This window comes from Sphaeramia orbicularis, chromosome 16 (genome assembly GCF_902148855.1).
Source record: "Sphaeramia orbicularis chromosome 16, fSphaOr1.1, whole genome shotgun sequence".
Lineage (NCBI taxonomy): Eukaryota > Metazoa > Chordata > Actinopteri > Kurtiformes > Apogonidae > Sphaeramia > Sphaeramia orbicularis.
In genome coordinates, this window is record NC_043972.1 from 57,599,625 (window position 1) to 57,621,425 (window position 21,801).

General features: G+C 39.9%; 2 protein-coding genes across 2 annotated transcripts in view; both read right to left on the minus strand.

Moving 5' to 3' along the window:
- LOC115436317 (zinc finger protein 239-like) overlaps nucleotides 1-9,134 on the minus strand; it is a 34,092-nt gene extending 24,958 nt beyond the window's left edge. The window contains exon 1 of the mRNA XM_030159161.1: nucleotides 9,086-9,134. The gene's annotated coding sequence lies outside the window, so the exon portion shown is untranslated. The remainder of the gene's footprint in view (nucleotides 1-9,085) is intronic.
- Nucleotides 1-21,801, minus strand: part of LOC115435843 (zinc finger protein 208-like) — a 99,984-nt gene that overhangs the window by 3,117 nt on the left and 75,066 nt on the right. The window contains exons 2-3 of the mRNA XM_030158455.1: nucleotides 15,244-17,076; nucleotides 3,251-3,320 (exon numbers count right to left, since the gene is read on the minus strand). Coding sequence (XP_030014315.1) covers nucleotides 3,251-3,320; nucleotides 15,244-17,001 — 1,828 coding nt within the window. The 5' untranslated portion in view covers nucleotides 17,002-17,076. The remainder of the gene's footprint in view (nucleotides 1-3,250; nucleotides 3,321-15,243; nucleotides 17,077-21,801) is intronic.

Genomic DNA, 21,801 nt, shown 5'->3' on the forward strand with positions numbered 1-21,801 from the left:
CGCGGACCCCTCCCTCAGTAATCAGATACATCATCCACCTACTGCGGCCCGCGGCTCCTGTTTAATCACTAGGGCAGTGGTTCTTAACCTGGGTTCGATCGAACCCTAGGGGTTCGGTGAGTCAGTCTCAGGGGTTCGGCGGAGGTCAAGACACACACTCGACTCATTAGTCGGGTGTGTGTGTCGGGCTAGGTCCGTGTTCCGGCTTCGGAGACTCTTTCTCTGATTGACATCCAAATACGCGGTGTATTGTTGTTGCTTATAGCACTACAACACATCCGGAAGTGTTTATAATCTCTTCCATTCGTCTGACGATGAATTATTTGAATATTTTTCACATCGTTGTTATGACTTTTGCTACTTCCTGTTTACCACGGAGGCAGCCATGTGTAGCATTTGTTTACATTTTTCGGTCACTGCATTGGTCAGTTACAATCATGTGACGACCGACGCACCGTCGGGGATGGAGAAATCGTATTACGCTAAAGCCGAGCTAGTGCCGTAATAAAACAACGATCACAAAAATACTGAAGGAGTATAACGAGAACTTTTTTTTTTGATACACTACATGCAATTATCTTTTTTTATGTCAAAATTGCGTGGTTCGGAAAGTTCGGAGCGAGATGAAACGAAAACCGGGCTGACCTGACGGCCTACACATACATATACACAACAGCAGAACTCACACTGATTTACAGTAAATATTCATTATTATTGTAGCCTGATGGAAATTAGGTGATGGGTGTGTGTTAATATGTTAAAAATGATAAATAGCATAAATACAATAAGCTCATTATTGGAATACATAAGGTTAAAAATTAAAACCATTTCAGTGTGGTAGTATTAAAAAGATCATGTCTTTGTGAAAAGGTATGGAATTTGTTGTGAGTTCATGCACTGTATTGGTTTTGTTCTTTGAACACAGTGATGTTAATGCACGGTTCATTTTGTGCACCAGTAAAACATATGCCTGTGTCTTGAATTTGAAAAAAATCAGATTATATTTTTTAAAAAAGAAGGGTTCGGTGAATGTGCATATGAAACTGGTGGGGTTCAGCACCGCCAACAAGGTTAAGAACCACTGCACTAGACCCTGTATTTAAGGGTCTGCTACTGGGTTAGCGTCTTCACTGCACCACGGACATGAGGTGCCCTGGTGACGGGCGCGTACTGTGAACATGTGGCCTCCGCAAATTTTCCGTGGACATTTGAGGGTTCATAGTCCATACATTTATCATCTTACATAATCCTACATTGTGTGACACCATGTAATTGCACCTGTATGAGTCCCATGGTCATAAAAGCTGACCTTTATGTAGACTTGTTCAGTCCAGTACATCTGACTTCCGGACTTTTATATCCATCCTTCATTCATCGGACTCCTGTTTGTTCTCCTTAGTTGTTGTTTCTGTTAATAAATCTGTTTTTTTTTCCTTCCACATTCGCATTTGAGTTCTATCCATTCACATCCTAGACAGTAGACTGTGGTCAGTGACAGGAGGAGCAGCACCAGTGAAACGTCAGGTTCAGGGGGACACATATTGGATGCGGGGACGCCGATACTGGATCGGATGCTGGACATCCGTAATGGATGACTGACAGGAGGTTCAGCCAGGTTCGGCCAATTATTTCATTCGGACTGAATAAAATGATTGGTCAGAATTTTATCAGAAATACATGAGATTTAAACATTTTTGAGTTTCAAAACCTGGTGGATTTCTTTTACGTTTTAGTGTGACACACACTTATTAGGAGCATTTTAAGATGACAAAAGAAAAGTGTAAAAATGCCACATCATACGGTATAGCTTTAAGAGATGTGTTTCCTGTATGAGACCAGAAAAAGCAAATAACAGAGAAATTGATGATGAAAAATGTCAGGTTCTCTCCAGTGTTGGCAGATTTTTTAAATAGTTACAGAATCACAAAACTCTGCAAAAACTTGTTTAGTTTGGTCACTGAAAGTAAAGTCAGGCCAATTCAATGTATTATTGGGGCCCAAGGGCTGAGAATTGGCTGCAAAGGGTTATTGTCTGTCAAATGTTTTCTATTATCATTATTACGTTGATGACTAGTGTGACATCACAAATCCCTTTGGTGCCCAAACCCCTGCTGCTAATGTAAACAGCAGTGGCTGGAGTCCAGGCACTGGTCACCTTTTTCACACACACATCCTACTTTGCTGATTTCCCAAAGTCGGCTGAAAGAGATCTGATCTGTCAGAACTCAAATAGAGTTCTAAGAGTTAAAGGAGCTGTATGGAAGAATTATGTTCCAAGGAATCAGAAAAGGGCCCTGAATTCACCAAAAATGAAGGAATCATGTTGATTTCAAATACTGAGAATGTTCACATTTCAAAACCTAAGTGTCAGCCCACAACTAATAGGCCCTTTCCCACCAAAAGGCCCAGGAACTTTATTACCAGGAACTTATTTACCAGGAACTTTTTGGGGTAAAAGAGTTCCTGGTAACTGCGTTTCCACCGCACCCGAAAGTTCAGGGTAATTTATTCAAATCAGGTTGATGATGTATGAAGGAGCAGTAGCAGAAACTGTAGTCCAGTTCATGTCCATTCACAAACTACCCTCTAGTTCAATAAAATGACACAGTACTAAAGTGGACGGGTTGGGTTAACATTTTACTGGTTGTTGAATCACTTAATCTACCTGGAAAACATTTTAAATGAAGTTAACCATCATTACATATCCTAAATTTCTATTTAAAAATGGTAGAACATGTATTTTCAACTTCTCATTCCTTAAACTAAATCACATCTAACTTTATGTGTGATGGATGGTTCTGATCCATTTCTATTGTTTTACAGATATAGTCTAGGTTTAACCCTTAAGTCAGACAGATTTACTCAAATGCCTGCATTTAACTCAACTGCATATTACTGATAAAAGTACTTGTACTTATATTTTGATGCCTTGTAAATGAACAGACAGTATTAGGTTAGATTTTTTTTATATTAAAATTTGAAACAAAACAAAGGTGCCTTGACATTAAAAAAGAAATAAACACAGATATAGTCTAGGTTTAACCCTTAAGTCAGACAGATTTACTCAAATGCCTGCATTTAACTCAACTGCATATTACTGATAAAAGTACTTGTACTTATATTTTGATGCCTTGTAAATGAACAGACAGTATTAGGTTAGATTTTTTTTATATTAAAATTTGAAACAAAACAAAGGTGCCTTGACATTAAAAGGGAAATAAACACATGTGAAAAGTTCAGGCTTTTGGACCAGGGTCTGGTCCAGCTGGTCCTGGACAGCCAGTCTGGATCTCCATGGTCCTGGTCCCTTTTTCGCTTTCCTGCCGGAAAAGTAATACAAATGCATTTATGAATATCAGAACACATGATGACAGATTCCTACCAGTGTGATGTGACATGTCCAATCTCTTACCTGGGCCGTTGTAAACAGCGGTGGATGATGGACCAGGACACAAACGAGCCGCAGGTTCAGAAAAAGAGGCGAGTCTGTCCGGTCCAGTTCAGGTGGAAATCACAAACATACAGAATAAATCAGTGTTCAGCTCACGGCGACAACACGAATACATCCAGTTCTGTGATTTAGGTTTAGTGTCACACTGTTGACCAGTTAGTATTAGGTTAACTGGACACCTGCCTCTGACTACTGTTACAGCATAGAACCAACTAAACAGTGAATATTTCTGTGATATACATACCATTGGTTTGTTCGGCAGTCGGATCCACTGCGACCGTTGTGGTCCTTTAGTTTCTTTTAATTCTGCATAAATTTCTTCTTCTTTTCTCGTATTTCTTTAGGCTTGTGTCTTATATTTGGCTCCAACAGCTTTTACTCGCTCGTTTCGTGTCAGCGATTCAAAGTCCGCCTGAATTTCCTTGTTGTCCGTCCACTTCTTGTAGCTTCTCTTTTGGTCCATTTTCCAAATTATCAAAATACAAAGCTTGCGGAAATTAAATGAGTTAAATCTTGGCGGTGAACAGAATGCGGAAATGCTGTCAGTCTAGTCCACCACTCAGCCTTCTCCAGCACACAGCCCCGCCCCTTAAAGTTCCTGGTAATCTGGAAAGTACTACCTCTCTACCAGGAACTTCTTTGGGGTAAATTCAGGGCCGGGGAAGGGTCAGTTACCAGGGTAATTTTCGCTGGAAATGCACCAGGAACTTTCAAAGCTCAGGGTAATACAGAAAGTTCCTGCAAAAGTTCCTGCAGTGGGAAAGGGCCTAATGTTTCTGTTGTCAGGTTGTGTTTTGGTCTGATGCTCCACCCATCACCTATCTCCCAATCACAAAGTCAGTAGTGTTTGTTCATCCAGGTTGCCAGTTCCCACTGAGCTGCAACGACAAACATTTCTGATCCCAAATGTCTGACTGTCCGATTTTTGTCCGATGTATTGTAAGTACTCTTTTATCTGTTTATTTATTTTGTATTCTATGCATTGTCTTTTTTATCCTCTGATGTACAGTGTCCTTGGGTGTCGTGAAAGGCGCTTATAAATCACATTTATTATTATAATTATTATTATTATTATTAGATTCATAAAAGTTAGTTTAATGCCAGGTGGAAGTCTGACAGGGAAAGTTCAGGTGTTCATGAAAAAGAGGAGCTACGAGGCTGAGGTGAGAACGAATAGCTAGCAAACACAAGGGTTTTAGCAATAAAGCTAACATTACTGTACCCGGGTAACATTAGCGTTTAATTAGCTATGTTAAAATAAGTACCATATGGTTAGTTAGTAACGTAACTGACAACACACACATCATTTTGCTTTAAAGTTACATATAGACAGGTAATGCTATATAAGCTAATGTTAAGCACTCGTACTAGCTAACTAAAGTTAGCTACTAACACTAACTAGGAGCAGGTCTCTTCAGACCCTGGACATTTGGAGCATGAGACAGTTCACACCTGGCCTGGATGTTTTGAACCCTGGGATAAAGATGTTTCGGACCAGACTTGGCGCACTGATATACACGTAAGTACAAGAAAATATGTAGATGTGGGGATCTTTTAGGGCCGATGCTGATACCGATTTTCTTTTTCATCAGCCTTAGCCGATACAGGCTGCCGATTTTCTTCAGATGATATTGCTGTTGCTCCTTCAATTTACATAATAAAAATGATACAATGATAACAAATGTTGCAAGTTAATATTCCCAGTTTAGGAGCTGTGGGTTATAATGGAGGAAACAGACGCTCTGCATTTTCCCCTGTCAGCCTGTACCTCTGCAGGAGAAGCCATTTATTTCACTAATAACACACTTGATCTGGAGCTGGGGAGGTGGGGGTGGGGGTGGGGGTGGGCAATAGCGGTCCATGATTGTGATGACGTAGCAATCAGCAAAGGCTGGGCCATAAAATGATATATATCGCGATCTAACTTTTCCTCGATAGAAATATGAGACATGCTTGATACAATTTCAATAGAATTCATTGGCCCATGTTTAGACAGACAGAAGAACAGCCAATCAGAATTAAGCAGCGCCGCACCGAACCAATCACACTAGAGCCACGTCAAGTTAGGTCGACGCCCACAGCACAGGTGTAAGAGCAGCTGCAGCACACACACTAATGTTTGGGCTGAAGAGGGAGTTAATGAGTGTTCCCTCCCCAGCCAGCATGTCCATGTGGGCCCCAGAAGGGTTCCATTTGAGCTGCATAGAAGGGTACCATGTGGGTTTGTCCACAGTTTCCATGGTGACCACACGTGTTTGACCAGAGCAGAATCAGAATCAGAGATCTGAATCTCTTTATTGTCATTGTAGCAAGTACAACAAAACTGAGGTAAAGCTCTAAAGTTCAGTGCAGAATTTACAGACAGACAACAAATACCAGTAAAATAACAACAAATATCAGAAAAAGGCACAGTTATTTACATTAAAAAATAAAAACTATTGCAAACTAAGATATTTGTAAAACATAGAATTTCAGTAGTGCAAATAACATGACATAAATATCATGGGATAAATAGTGTGAAGAATAAATAATATGACATATTCAGATCTCTGATTCTGATCTGGTCAAACACATGTGGGGTCACCATGGAAACTGTGGACAAACCCACATGGGACCCTTCTATGCAGCCCAAATGGAACCCTTCTGGGGCCCACATGGACATGCTGGCTGGGGAGGGACTAAATGTGACTGAGAACTGGGGCGACTGGGTGACTGAAAAGTAGGGTGGAACCGTTTTGGTTCAGGGCTTCAATACAATACAGAGATACATGCAGCCTACGTGAAGAACGCAAAGACTCACCACGCTAAAGTTGGCAAGAGATTCACTGATTCACACTTTGCGTCTCACTGATCATTGAGACACAAATGACGGCTGTATGCAGCTTCGGTAACACACAGAGGAAACTAATAATAATAATAATAATCTTTATTTATATGGCACTTTTCATGCATTAAAACTGTAGCACAAAGTGCTTTACATATCAGTTTAAAAATCGGTACCGCCCCCCACCCACCCACACACTCACCCGCACACACACACTCACACACACACACACACACACACACACACACACACACACACGCAAACCCACAAGCTCACACATACTTAAAAAGACTGACTGAGCATGGGTAGACCAGAACAAAAACGTAAAAGTAAAAGAGGAGGCGCTCTCTCAGGGAGCCATCCGCACCCGGGGGCAGCCACCGACCCCGGCAACCAGGTACCAGCAACACAGTGCCGCACCCCAACCAGTGGGAGAGGGCCAACTGGGACCCCCACCCACCAGAAAGGAGCAGACCCAGTGAGAGAAGGCGCCACAGCCCCCGGAGTCTGCAGCCGCCCCCCGGCGTGGAGGGCTCCCTCTGATGAAACACCAGAGAATAAGAAAAATTAAAAAGATATAAAAGACTTGATTAAAAGAAGCTAAATTTAAGACATATATGAAAATAATAAAAATATTAAACATTAAAATGATAAAACAGAAGCACTGGTTAAAAGAATCTTAATATATATATATATATATATTAAATATAACTATGAAACCTTTGAGCGGATAAAACAGAGCTATTAGTTAAAAGCCAAATTAAAAAGGTGGGTCTTGAGCCTGGTTTTAAAAATTTCTACATTCTCTGCGGCCCTGAGGTTCCCTGGCAGGCTGTTCCAAAGGCGAGGAGCATAATGCTGAAAAGCTTCCTCACCATAGGTTTTTGTGTTTGCTTTTGGAACTGTTAAAAGGCCAGTGCCAGAGGACCTCAGGATCCGCGAGGGTTCATAAGGTAAAAGCAAGTCTAACAGATAAGAAGGTGCAAGACCATTAAGACATTTAAAGACTATTAAAAGGACCTTAAAATCAATCCTGAAGCACACAGGGAGCCAATGCAGTGATTTTACAACTGGTGTAATGTAACTACAACTCTGTTTACATCCAAACAAATGGTCCTTAATGATCAGTAGACGGCATTACCACAAATGTGGAGCCAGTTAGTGAGCGAAGGTTTAGGGACCGTCTGAAAAGTGCAAACTGGAAAATTTCTACATATTTAAAATTCAATCATTTTGCTTCTACTCAGTGAAATGGCACCAGATTTATCTGACACACCCATGAACCCCTTCTGCACACACTACAACACTGAGACTGGACAGATATCAAAAACAGATTAGACTGAATATAATATGAGCTACATCTGTGTTTAAATGGGACTATATAGTCTGTCAGCAAATTCTGTATTGTTGGCTTGTTAACCCTTGTGCCTCCCTCAAAAAAAAGAAAAAAAAAAAACTCTGCTCATCCTTATGAACAAAATGTGGATGCACAAAAAAACACTCTAAAATAATCATACATCAAGATTTTTTTTGGTTAGAAGGTTAGAAGAAATGGGCATTTTTGACTTTGCATCAGTACCTGAGACAATGGAGCGAGATTTCAGCGCCCCCCCCCCCATACACACACTAACTAAATCCTATGTGGTGCCCTCATGCCTAATCTCTTCCCATTATCACTAAAAAACAAAAATCTGTCAATAGATTATCCTACAGAGATTATAGTCAGGATTAAAACCAGACACCTTACTCTACCCATATCACCAAAAGCTAAACAAACACATTTTAAAACTTTACATGATATCTGTCCTTGTAATGAGTTTCTGGAACAAAATCTCAACATCGATAAAAACAACTATTTTTCTGATCTGCCGGACTCTGTCACAGCTCATAATCATCATCAGAACACAGCTGGTGTCCAGAGTTGGACAAATCCTTGTATATAAACACAGTTGGACAGATCCTTGTATATAAACACAGTTGGACAGATCATTCTATATAAACACAGTTGGACAGATCCTTCTATATAAACACAGTTGGACACATCCTTCTATATAAACACAGTTGGACAGATCCTTCTATATAAACACAGTTGGACACATTCTTCTATATAAACACAGTTGGACAGATCCTTCTATATAAACACAGTTGGACACATCCTTCTATATAAACACAGTTGTGACACTTCCATAAACTCCGCTTGTATAAAATGGTGGATGAAATCTGGCCCTACCTCTGGGTTCTGGAGGGGCTGATGTTCCTACATTGAGTGGAACGCCGTCGGAATACATTCATTAAAGTTATTATTCATGAGTTAAAGGAAGACACACTTCTGTCACTTGGCGTTTGTAAGATCCGACTCATCCTATAAGGATACTGTTGAGTTTGAGTTTGTTCATGTTGAGTTTTGAATGAGTTTGTCGTCCGTGCTAACGCTAGCATGCTGTTAGCCGCTATGCTATCCGCTGGTGAATGCCTTATTGTGTGTGTTCTCAGAGCAGAGCTTGGCAGACACACATTGTTCACAGATAAACACTGTTTTCTGCTTGGACCTCAGTCCTAGAATAGTCCAACTGAAAATACTCAACTGTCTCTCCTTACGAGTTCAGAACAATTCCAGAATGAATGAACTGCTAAAGTTAGCACCAGTCCCGGAAGTAGCCTACCCATGCTAACACCAAACCTTCCCCCAAAATGGAAGTTTTCAAAGGAATAAAGTCAGTCCTTTCAGTGGTCAACCCCACTGCTCAAAAGTACAACTGACACAACAATACACACAGTAGTGACACAACGGTTGTGTGGAGTGATGTTACCTCAGACACTGAAGCTTCCAAACACGCTTCAAAGTCGATAGGTTACTGATTGTGGAGCAGTGGACCGGAACTGGTTCTTCTTCTTTAGTTTTTACGGCGGGTGACACCTAGCGTTAAGGTGCATTAGCGCCCCCTACTATGATGGAGTGTGGAGCAGAGTTGACAAAAGAAAAAAAACCCATTGTATATCTATGTACACAAAATTTATAATAATAATAATAATAATAATATTAATATTAATAATAATGTAATCATCCTTTTTAATCTCTTTCACTCTTGGGTGTACTTTTGACAGTGAATACAAACATGTTGAACTGATTCTTCTTCTTGGCAGTAATTCCATAATCCTGTCGGATGCTTCCTGATCAGCTTCATTCTTTTCTTCAGTCTTGTATGTCCTACCCTCAGCCTTGTTTAGACGTTCTCTTCTTTTCTTCTCCTTTTGCTTATTCTCTCCGTTCCCACTTGCTGCTGAACTGCATACAGATGTTTTCCTCTTTTCCTGTATCCCATCTGTTTTGCCATTCTTTGAAAATGTTCCTTTTAATTCTTGCCTTTGCCTCAGATTTACTCAAAGGGATGTTCATCATTTCTTCTAGTTTTACAGCATTCTCAGCTCATGTGTCCACTGTCTCATTTTCTTTTCCTCTCCTGTGTGCTGGTATCCACAGAAATGGGATCAAATGACTCATGTTATTCAGTCTGTGGAGGTTTTCATATATTTCATGAACTCAGTCCTGCCTACTCTCAGATGTAAATGACTGCAATTCCATTAAAGAAGGATATGAATCTGAGCCAAGAACAACAGTTTGAATGTGCATCTCTTCTATCCACTTCAGTTCTGTTGCTATTGCCAACATGTCAACAGTGAATACTGACAGGAGGAGGGGCTACTGTTCCAGATGTAGCCGCCTGGGGCCCAATGAAGACGGGATCTGAGATGGACCCCCTCATGTGCCCCCACCCTACTGCATCTGTCCAGACTGGAACTCCATCTGTAAATGGACGTCCATCAGTCCTGGTGCATCTCCAGTCTGTCCGTCCATGGGAGTGGATCTGTCCTTCACTGTGGTTCTCCCTCAGGACACATTGTGAAGGACAGCACAGACCACAGTGATGTCACATGACCTCAAAGGGCTGACCCTTAAGTGGTGAAGACAGTGAAAGTGTGCCTTCAGGAGGTCAAAGGTCATTTGGATCCTGGTATGGACATGACTGTAGGTCTGCTGTGGTTCCTGGGGGTCTGTGCATGGTGTCAGGAGAAAAGGCTGGCAGGTAGACCCCCTGTCCCCCAGGCAGACCCCTGTCCCCCAGGTACACCCCCTGTCCCCTAGGTAGGCCCCCAGATCCCCAGGCAGACCCCTTGTCCCTCATAAACACACCAGACTCTTCATCTGTTAATACAAAACCTCATCATCACTTTGCTGTTCAAATGGGCATACACTTTCAGCTAAATAACCTAAACAAACTTATAAACATATTTTGATCCATATTTATCAGTACTTTGATATGGCAGGTATAACAATTAACTTAAATCATGTTTTTGTGGTAAAAAAAAAAAAAAAAATCTCTACATATATATATATATATATATATATATATATATATAAATTTAACAAAAACCTGGTAACGGATCAAATAAAAAAAAATTTTTTTTTTTTTACTTACTCAAATGGCTTAAATGCTCCATTTCTGACAAAACTTCGCATAAAATACAATTAAATATGTTAACTAATATGTGTTTGTATAACACCAGTTAGTGTTGGAGCAAAAATGTACCATAATTAAAATTTCATTTGGGGCAAAAGAAAGTAACAGATCAAAACAGACTACAGCAGTGTTGTTCAACCTTGGGATCGGGACCCCATGTGGGGTCACCGGAAATTTCTAGGAATTGATAAAAAAACAACAATTTACTAATAAAACTCTGTGTTGAGTTGGCAGAGCCAATCCCAATCCATATCAGACAAACTGTGGTTGTGTTTCTCTATCAAATGTTCATTGTGGTCAGTTTCAGATGCTGCAGCTCTTTCATAATTCATAGTTTCAGTTCTTGTTTCTTCAGTATTAATTGTCCTCCTTGTAAATCACAGCTGGACTGACTGTACATATCCTGACCAAGGAAAATCCAACTCTCCCTTTGTGCAGTAATCTACACCTGGATTTACTGCCTCCATCCACAATAATATACATTATATAGACTAAATGTCCTCTAACATTAACCTGGATTTGAAACAGAGAATAGAAAACTATTACAGGATCAAAAACAGATCAATTTTAGAAAGAAAAAAAAGTCTCTGTTTTGAATGTCCGGGGTGGACAGAAATCTATGATGTTAAAATGGGGTCAGGAGTAAAAAAAAAAAGGTTGGAACCACTTTACTATAGTCTCAAAAGTACAGAGTATTTTGTTGGAAGAAAAAAAAACATAAGTTTCCAATTCCAACTTTATTATATACAACATAGCTAATACAAGAATAAGGTCAAATTGAGTGCCTTAATGTTCTTCTTTTCTCATTGCTAACAAAAGATGACAGTTTGTGCATTCTGCTGGAACTTCAGTCTCACTGCTCATCTCCTCAGGAGGGAACTCAAACACTCAGTCGATCAGATAAAGTCAGACACAGAAGCCTCCACCCAATTCTCTACCTCATTTGGTAGGAGTGTGAGGAAGCCACCACTCTGCATGGCAGCAGAAGAAAACCACTACTTCCTATAGGTACCTATAGGCCAAGAAATCACATAGGTATTCTTGTGAGGACGTTTTGATCGAAACTGGATAAAAAAAATTCTAGATAATTCACTGGAACCAAAATTTCTGTTGGACATGTGCCCGGTGATTGTTCCATACACCTAATAAATTCTAAAAAGGGAATAAATGTGAGTAATTCTGACCCACCCTGTTCTTCATCAATACATAAGTTGATGTTAATTCATATTTGTGTACACTTGGTAAGCTTCAACGTTATGGAATCATGTGCTCAGGATGGATTATTAGAATATTTAGTGCAAGTAAGAGAGTTGTCAGTAATGGAACAAAGAAAAAGACATGCAAAGTTCACATACTTATCTATAATTTATAAACATTTTGTAAAAGGTACCTTAAAGTAGGTATAAATATCTTTACTTTCTGTAATTTTCATTATCCAGTTCCAAATAAAACCATCAAAAAAACAAAAAAAAACCCCCACTAATTTTGTGGTCACGGATCAAATGCCTAAAATCTCCAAGTCCCAAACTTTACATGCAATAAAAATGCAATTTTGGAAAAAGTAGTATAAAAATCTCACCACAGTATGTTGGATACACATAATAAAAAGTAACATTTGGAAAAAAGAAAGGCGTTCTGCAATACTTTGCTTTCTGTAATTTTATAGCTGTGGCGGTGTTGCCTTTCTTGAACTTAAACTGCACAGAACAATTGTGGAAAATTGTGACAGGAGCAGCTGGTTTCATTTGTGAACAATGAACAGGTGAGAACCCCAACCAGCAACAGAATCACAACAAGTGACTGATTAAATGTCCACAAAGTCAATAAGTAGCAGTATGTTCAGTTTGTGTCCTTTGTGGAAAGTTTTGCCACATTCTTCTTTAGGACATTGTGAACCTGTGATCAAAGATCTGTCACAAAATCTGCACTGGTAAGGTTTCTGTCCAGTATGAGTCTGTTGGTGACACTTGTAAAAGTTGGACGACCAGAGGATCTCGGTGCACTTATCACATGGGTACATCAACTTCTTGTGGTGAACGTGACAGTGAGAACATCATCCAGACAAGGCTGAGACAAGGTGAGGAGAGCTGGCTCAGTGGGGGGCACAGAGCTAGTCTCCCTGGTGTCAGTAGCAGAGAGAAGGACCCTGGAGAAGATAGTGTCCATCCTGGACAACCCCCAGCATCCTCTGCACAGGACTGGGATCAGACAGAGGAGTGTGTTCAGCTCCAGGCTGCTGTCTCTGACCTGCTCCACTAACAGGCTCAGGAACTCTGTCATCCCCCTGGACATCAGACTGGACAACTGATCACTGAGTGGTCAGGGGGGGTCTGGGTCTCTGTCAGGACCACATTAGGACTGATACGAAGACACTGGAAAACACAGGTGTCAAACATGCGGCCCAGGGGCCAAATCCAGCCCTCCAAAGGGTCCAGTCCGGCCCGCGGGATGAATTTGTGAAATGCAAAAATTACACTGAAGATATCAACAATCCTTTTAGTTCAGGTTCCACATTCAGAACAATTCAATCCCCAGTGGGCAGGATCAGTAAAATACCATCATAATAACATAGAAATAATGACAACTCCAAATTTTTGTCTTTGTAAATGAAAGCATTTTCATGTATTTACACTGAAACAAAGCATAATTTCGCAAAAATGTGAATAACCTGAACAAATATGAACAACCTGAAATGTCTTAATAGAAGTACAATTTTAACAATATTCTGTCTGTTATTAAATGTTTTGTGTGCTTGTAGATCCACTGTGATCTGTAAGTTCTAATGTACATGTGTAAATGATAAACTCAGGCAGAATATTGTTAAAATTACACTTTTTTTCAGATTGTTCATGTTATTTGCATCTTTTGATAGGATAGTTTGTAGATGTAAACCTTTTCATAATGTAAATTTACTTTTTTCGTTTTAAAACAAAGAAAAGTTTGGAGTTGACATTATTTATATATTTATATATTATTGATCCATAATGCACATGTAAAAATGATAAGTTGAGGCAGAATATTGTTAAAATTGCACTGATTTTTCTTAAGAAATTTCAGTTTTTTCAGGTTATTTACATCTTTTTTGTTTGGATAGTTTACAAAAGTAAGTATTTTCATAATTTAATGTGTTTTTTGCACTAAAAAAAAGACAAAAATTTGGAGCTGTCATTATATATATAATATTATGTTATTATTTTACTGGTTCGGCCCATTTCAGATCAAATTTAGCTGAATGTGGAACTGAACTAAAATGAGTTTAACTCCCCTGCTGTAAAACATCAAAGCACCTTCTGTAGTTGGACTACACCTACTTTTCAGACCACCATAGATCATTTCAATCACTGTTTCACTTTCTATCACTGCCCTGAAATGTGTAAACACAATCAGAAGTCTTTCTGACTGTCTTTCGAAGAGAGCAGACGTCCCTCTGTGCAAGGTCTAAAAACATGCTGGGAACAGGATCTGAATATGGAGTTAGCAAGGTTGTTATCGTTAACGAAAACTAACAAAATGACGAAAACTAGAATTGAAAAAACATTTTCATTAACTGAAATAAATAAAAACTGTAATTAAAAGAATAAAACAATAACTAACTGAAACTGTATTGTGTGCTTATAAAACTAACTAAAACAGATAAAAATTATGGATGAAATTCCCTTTGTTTTCGTCTTTGTCAATGTTGGATCGATACGAAAACGATTTATTTCATCTGAACAATTGTAGCTAGTGGCACCATACGACAATTTACGTCACTTGTGGTTTCCAGTCGTCTTCTGGTCCCCACTCTACCTGGAAACATGGAGACTAAAGTTGGGAGAAAGCAGCAGAGTCCTGTCTGGGATTTATTTGAATATGACGACAGAGAAGAAGAGAAAAGAAATGACAAAACTAAAATTAATACTTGAACTAAACTAAAACTAAGCATTTAGAAGAAAACAAAAACTAATAAAAACTAGCAAACGTGCTCTAAAAATGAATTAAAACTAACTGAATTAGACAAAAAAAAGTCAAAACTAACTAAAACTAAACTAGAATGAAAAATCCAAAACTATTATTACCTTGGGAGTTAGATGGCAAACTTTGACATAATGCTTTAGAGAATATTCACAAATGTTCTGCTAATTCAAGGAACCAGCTTATCCAATTTAAGATCATCCACAGACTACATTACTCAAAGACAAAGTTACACAAACTCTTTCCAACAGTTTCCCCATTATGTGACAAATGCTTTACTGAAGAAGCCACTCTACTCCATAATTATGTTTTGTGTCCTAAATTAATTCCATACTGGACTAACATATTTAAAACTCTAACAGATACGCTTCATATAGAGTTGAAACCTGACCCACTTCTGATTGTACTTGGAGCCTCTCATCCATTTTCACAACTTAACAAATACCACTGTCAACTGCTAACTTATGCACTTAGAGCAAAAAAGCTTATTTTGCTGTTCTGTTGATGTTCTTGTCAGAAGAAGTTGGTGCTGCTGGTTCAGGCACTGCATTTCTTGTTGTCATTTGATGCTGAGGTACTGTTTGGCCCAAACGATGATTCACGTCTGTGTTGATGGTTGGAGAGAGAAGAGTGTGGCAAGAATCTTTTTTCACATTGGTAACACACAAACTGTTTCGGTGTGTTTCTCCTCTGTGGATGCGTAGGTGTGCCTTAAGGTTACACATCTCGGTGAAAATTTTCCCACACTGGTCACAGTGATATGGTCTTTCTCCACTGTGGATGCGTAGGTGTGACTTAAGGTGGCACATCCGGGTGAAAGTTTTCCCACACTGTTCACAATGATATGGTCTCTCTCCACTATGGCAGGGTAGGTGTCTCTTAAGGCAATTACTGTGGGCAAATGTTTTCCCACACTGTACACAGTAATATGGTTTTTGTTCACTGTGGACACGTATATGTCTGTTAAGATCGCTCATGCAGGTGAAAGTTTTCCCACACTGTTCACAGTCATATGGTCTTTCTCCACTGTGGATGCGTAGGTGTTTCTTACGCCCACTCATCTGGGTGAAAGTTTTCCCACACTGTTCACAGTCATATGGTCTTTCTCCACCGTGGATGCGTAGGTGTGACTTAAGGTGGCACATCTGGGTGAAATTTTTCCCACACTGTTCACAGTTATATGGTCTTTGTCCACTGTGGATGCGTATGTGTCTCTTAAGACTACTCATGTGGTAGAAAGTTTTTCCACACTGGTCACAGGCATGTGGTCTTTCTCCTAAATGGGTGAAAATTTTCCCATGCTGTTTACAGTGATATGGTCTTTGTCCACTGTGGATATATAGGTGTGCCTTAAGGCTAGACATGCGGGTGAAAGTCTTCCCACACTTTCCACAGTGATATGGTTTTTCTCCACTATGGATGCGCAGGTGTACCTTAAGGGTAGACACGTGGGTGAAAGTCTTCCCACAATGTTCACAGTGATATGGTCTTTGTCCACTGTGGATACGTAGGTGTTTCTTAAAGTAACTACTGGTGGTGAAAGCCTTTCCACACTCCTCACATGAATATGGTCTGTCTCTACTGTGGATGCGCAGGTGTGTCCTAAGGGTAAACGCTTGGGTGAAAGTCTTCCCACACTGGTCACAGTGATATGGTCTTTGTCCACTGTGGATACGTAGGTGTTTCTTCAAGTAACTACTAGTGGTGAAAGCCTTTCCACACTCCTCACATGAATATGATCTTTCTACACTGTGGATGCGTAGGTGTGTCTTAAATTTACACATATGGGTGAAAGTCTTCCCACACTGCTCACACTCATATAGTCTTTCTCCGCCATGGACGCCCATATGTTTCCTGAGGTTATCCTTTCGGGTGAAAGTCTTCCCACACTGGTCACACTCATATGGTCTTTCTCCAGTGTGGATGCGTAGGTGTTTACTAAGAGTAGACGCTTGGATGAAAGTCTTCCCACACTGGTCACAGACATGTGGTCTTTGTCCACTGTGGATGCGTAGGTGGACTTTAAGCACCTCCTTTCTGATGAAAGCCTTTCCACACTGCTCACATGCATATGGTCTTTCTCTGTTGTGGATGCACCGGTGTGTCCTAAGGGAAGACGCGTGGGTGAAAGTCTTCCCACACGGGTCACACTTATATGGTGTTTCTTCACTGTGGATGCATTGGTGTGTCTTAAACTGATGTATGTGGGTGTAAGTCTTCCCACACTGGTAACAAGTGAGTTTTCCTTCCATATTTGCTGGAATCAGGTGGAATCTTCGCCTGATACAACTTTTAAGTTTCACTTAAAATCCACCTTCGGCTTCTTTCTACATCAAAACAAAGAGAAAGAAGAAGAGGTGGTCACTGAAATGCAATGGAATGTAACAAAACAAACATCTCTTCAGGACCAGATTGAGCAGACAGACAAAATTAACTGGTTAGGTCATCGACAGGACATTTTCAAAACAACCAATATTTGATGGGTTCTCCTTAAAGCTATACCTACCGATGTGGCATTTCTCACAGCACTTAGTAAAAGTTTGAACATGAACAACCCGCTTCCTTCCAAAGCCCCGCCCACTTCCCTCTGCCTGAGCTCCTCTCTCATCCTCTCACCTGATGCACGCGAAGGAAGCAGAAGCGGAGGTCCGGTCCAGCATCGGCGTGTCCGCGGACCCCTCCCTCAGTAATCAGATACATCATCCACCTGCCACGGGCCCGCAGCTCCTGTTTAATCAGTAGACCCTGTATTCAGTGGTGCAGCTTGCCATTAGGCAAGGCAGGCAGCTGCTTGGGGCCCCTAAGCCAGCAGGGGCCCCCAAAGGACTAACAGACTTGACACAAACAGTCTAAAGAATAAGTTCACTACACAGCGGAAGTGAGAAGGTGCAGTAACAACTAGCTGTCTCAAATTCTCTGAAGGGGCCCCCTGAGTCCAAACTGCCCCTCCCCCACCTGTATGTATGTATGTATGTGTGTGTATGTGTGTGTGTGTGTGTGTGTGTGTGTGTGTGTGTGTGTGTGTATATATATGTCAGGATAGAGACTGCGATCTGGTAGGATCGACGATTCTCCCAGTAGAGACTCCGATCGTAGTCTCTACCAGTAGAAACTCCAATCGGAGTCACTACTGGTAGAAACTCTGATCCTACCAAACATTTAATAGGATCGGAGTTTCTACTGGTAGAAACTCCGATCGGAGTCTCTACTGATAGAAACTCCGATCTTACCAATAGAATTGCCAAATGCAAAGTTAATGTTGAAATTCCAAAGGTTTTGAGAAAATTGTTGTCATTTTATATTTCACAAATGGTTTTAATATTTGGTGCTTACCATAAATTATTTATATATTATGTGAGCGTGCTGAGACTAACTAAAAAGTCCAGATGTGGTCATTGTACACATATAGTTTGAATATTTGGTGCTTTATATGAGGTTGCTGAAAATAATTAAATTAATAAATGAAAACAATTTCAAGCCATCCTACCAGATCGCAGTTTCTACCCTCACATATACAATGACAACAAAAATGCACCTGGGATGTGTTTCAGTACCCTGTATATAATGTGTATATTTGTTTATATCAAACTTTCATTTGATTACAATAAATATGTTGGTCATTTGGGCCTTACATGATATTTTATGTTTGTTTTCATTTATTAATTTAGTTATTTTCAGCAACCTCATATAAAGCACCAAATATTCAAACTATATGTGTACAATGACCACATCTGGACTTTTTAGTTAGTCTCAGCACGCTCACATAATATATAAATAATTTATGGAAAGCACCAAATATTAAAACCATTTGTGAAATATAAAATGACAACAATTTTCTCAAAACCTTTGGAATTTCAACATTAACTTTGCATTTGGCAATTCTATTGGTAAGATCGGAGTTTCTATCAGTAGAGACTCCGATCGGAGTTTCTACCAGTAGAAACTCCGATCCTATTAAATGTTTGGTAGGATCGGAGTTTCTACCAGTAGAGACTCTGATCGGAGTTTCTACTGGTAGAGACTACGATCGGAGTCTCTACTGGTAGAATCGCCGATCCTACCAGATCGCAGTCTCTACCCTGACACATATATATATATATATATATATATATATATATATATATATATATATATATATATATATATATATATATTTTTTTATTTTTTTTTTTTTTTTTTTTTTTTTTTTTTTTTTTTTTGCTTGGGGCCCCAGGGGACCCTTTCTGCGCCACTGCCTGTATTTAAGGGTCTGCTACTGGGTTAGCATCTTCACTGCACCACGGACATGAGGTGCCCTGGTGACGGGCGCGCGCACTGTGAACACGTGGCCTCCGCAAATTTTCCGTGGACACTTGAGGGTTCATAGTCCGTACATTTATCATCTTACATAATCCTACATTGTGTGACACCATGTAATTGCACCTGTATGAGTCCCATGGTCATAAAAGCTGCTCTTTATGTAGACCTGTTCAGTCCAGTACATCTGATTTCCGAACTTTTATCTCCATCCTTCATTCATCGGACTCCTGTTTGTTCTCCTTAGTTGTTGTTTCTGTTAATAAATCTGTTTTTTTTCCTTCCACATTCGCATTTGAGTTCTATCCATTCACATCCTAGACAGTAGACGGTGGTCAGTGACAGGAGGAGCAGCACCAGTGAAACGTCAGGTTCAGAGGGACACATATTGGATGCTGGACGTCCGTAATGGATGATTGACAGGAGGTTCAGCCAGGTTCGGCCAATTATTTCATTCGGACTGAATAAAATGATTGGTCAGACTTTTATCAGAAATATAAGAGATTTAAACATTTTTGAGTTTCAATACCTCGTGGATTTCTTTTACATTTTAGTGTGACACACACTTATTAGGAGCATTTTAAGATGACAAAAGAAAGTGTAAAAATGCCACATCATATGGTATAGCTTTAAGAGATGTGTTTCCTGTATGAGACCAGAAAAAGCAAATAACAGAGAAATTGATGATGAAAAATGTCAGGTTCTCTCCAGTGTTGGCAGATTCTTTAAACAGTTACAGAATCACAAAACTGCAAAAACTTGTTTAGTTTGGTCACTGAAAGTAAAGTCAGACCAATTCAATGTATTATTGGGGCCCAAGTGGCTGCAAAGGGTTATTGTCTGTCAAATGTTTTCTATTATCATTATTACGCTGATGACTAGTGTGACATCACAAATCCCTTTGGTGCCCAAACCCCTGCTGCTAATGTAAACAGCAGTGGCTGGAGTCCAGGCACTGGTCACCTTTTTCACACACACATCCTACTTTGCTGATTTCCCAAAGTTGGCTGAAAGAGATCTGATCTGTCAGAACTCAAATAGAGTTCTAAGAGTTAAAGGAGCTGTATGGAAGAATTATGTTCCAAGGAATCAGAAAAGGGCCCTGAATTCACCAAAAATGAAGGAATCATGTTGATTTCAAATACTGAGGATGTTCACATTTCAAAACCTAAGTGTCAGCCCACAACTAATAGGCCCTTTCCCACCAAAAGGCCCAGGAACTTTATTACCAGAAACTTATTTATCAGGAACTTTTTGGGGTAAAAGAGTTCCTGGTAACTGCGTTTCCACCGCACCCAAAAGTTCAGGGTAATTTATTCAAATCAGGTTGATGATGTATGAAGGAGCAGTAGCAGAAACTGTAGTCCAGTTCATGTCCATTCACAAACTACCCTCTAGTTCAATAAAATGACACAGTACTAAAGTGGACGGGTTGGGTTTAACATTTTACTGGTTGTTGAATCACTTAATCTACCTGGAAAACATTTTAAATGAAGTTAACCATCATTACATATCCTAAATTTCTATTTAAAAATGGTAGAACATGTATTTTCAACTTCTCATTCCTTAAACTAAATCACATCTAACTTTATGTGTGATGGATGGTTCTGATCCATTTCTACTGTTTTACAGATATAGTCCAGGTTTAACCCTTAAGTCAGACAGATTTACTCAAATGCCTGCATTTAACTTAACTGCATATTACTGATAAAAGTACTTGTACTCATATTTTGATGTCTTGTAAATGAACAGACAGTATGAGGTTAGATTTTTTTTTTTTTTATTAAAATTTGAAACAAAACAAAGGTGCCTTGACATTAAAAGGGAAATAAACACATGTGAAAAGTTCAGGCTTTTGGACCAGGGTCTGGTCCAGCTGGTCCTGGACAGCCAGTCTGGAACTCCATGGTCCTGGTCCCTTTTTCGCTCTCCTGCCGGAAAAGTAATAAAAATGCATAAATGAATATCAGAACACATGATGACAGATTCCTACCAGTGTGATGTGACATGTCCAATCTCTTACCTGGGCCGTTGTAAACAGCGGTGGATGATGGACCAGGACACAAACGAGCCGCAGGTTCGGAAAAAGAGGCGAGTCTGTCCGGTCCAGTTCAGGTGGAAATCACAAACATACAGAATAAATCAGTGTTCAGCTCACGGCGACAACACAAATACATCCAGTTCTGTGATTTAGGTTTAGTGTCACACTGTTGACCAGTTAGTATTAGGTTAACTGGACACCTGCCTCTGACTACTGTTACAGCATGGAACCAACTAAACAGTGAATATTTCTGTGATATACATACCATTGGTTTGTTCGGCAGTCGGATCCACTGCGACCATTGTGGTCCTTTAGTTTCTTTTAATTCTGCATAAATTTCTTCTTCTTTTCTCGTATTTCTTTAGGCTTGTGTCTTATATTTGGCTCCAACAGCTTTTACTCGCTCGTTTCGTGTCGGCGATTCAAAGTCCGCCTGAATTTCCTCGTTGTCCGTCCACTTCTTGTAGCTTCTCTTTCGGTCCATTTTCCAAATTATCAAAATACAAAGCTTGTGGAAATTAAATGAGTTAAATCTTGGCGGTGAACAGAATGCGGAAATGCTGCCAGTCTAGTCCACCACTCAGCCTTCTCCAGCACACAGCCCCGCCCCTTAAAGTTCCTGGTAATCTGGAAAGTACTACCTCCTAACCAGGAACTTCTTCGGGGTAAATTCGGGGCTGGGGGAGGGTCAGTTACCAGGGTAATTTTCGATGGA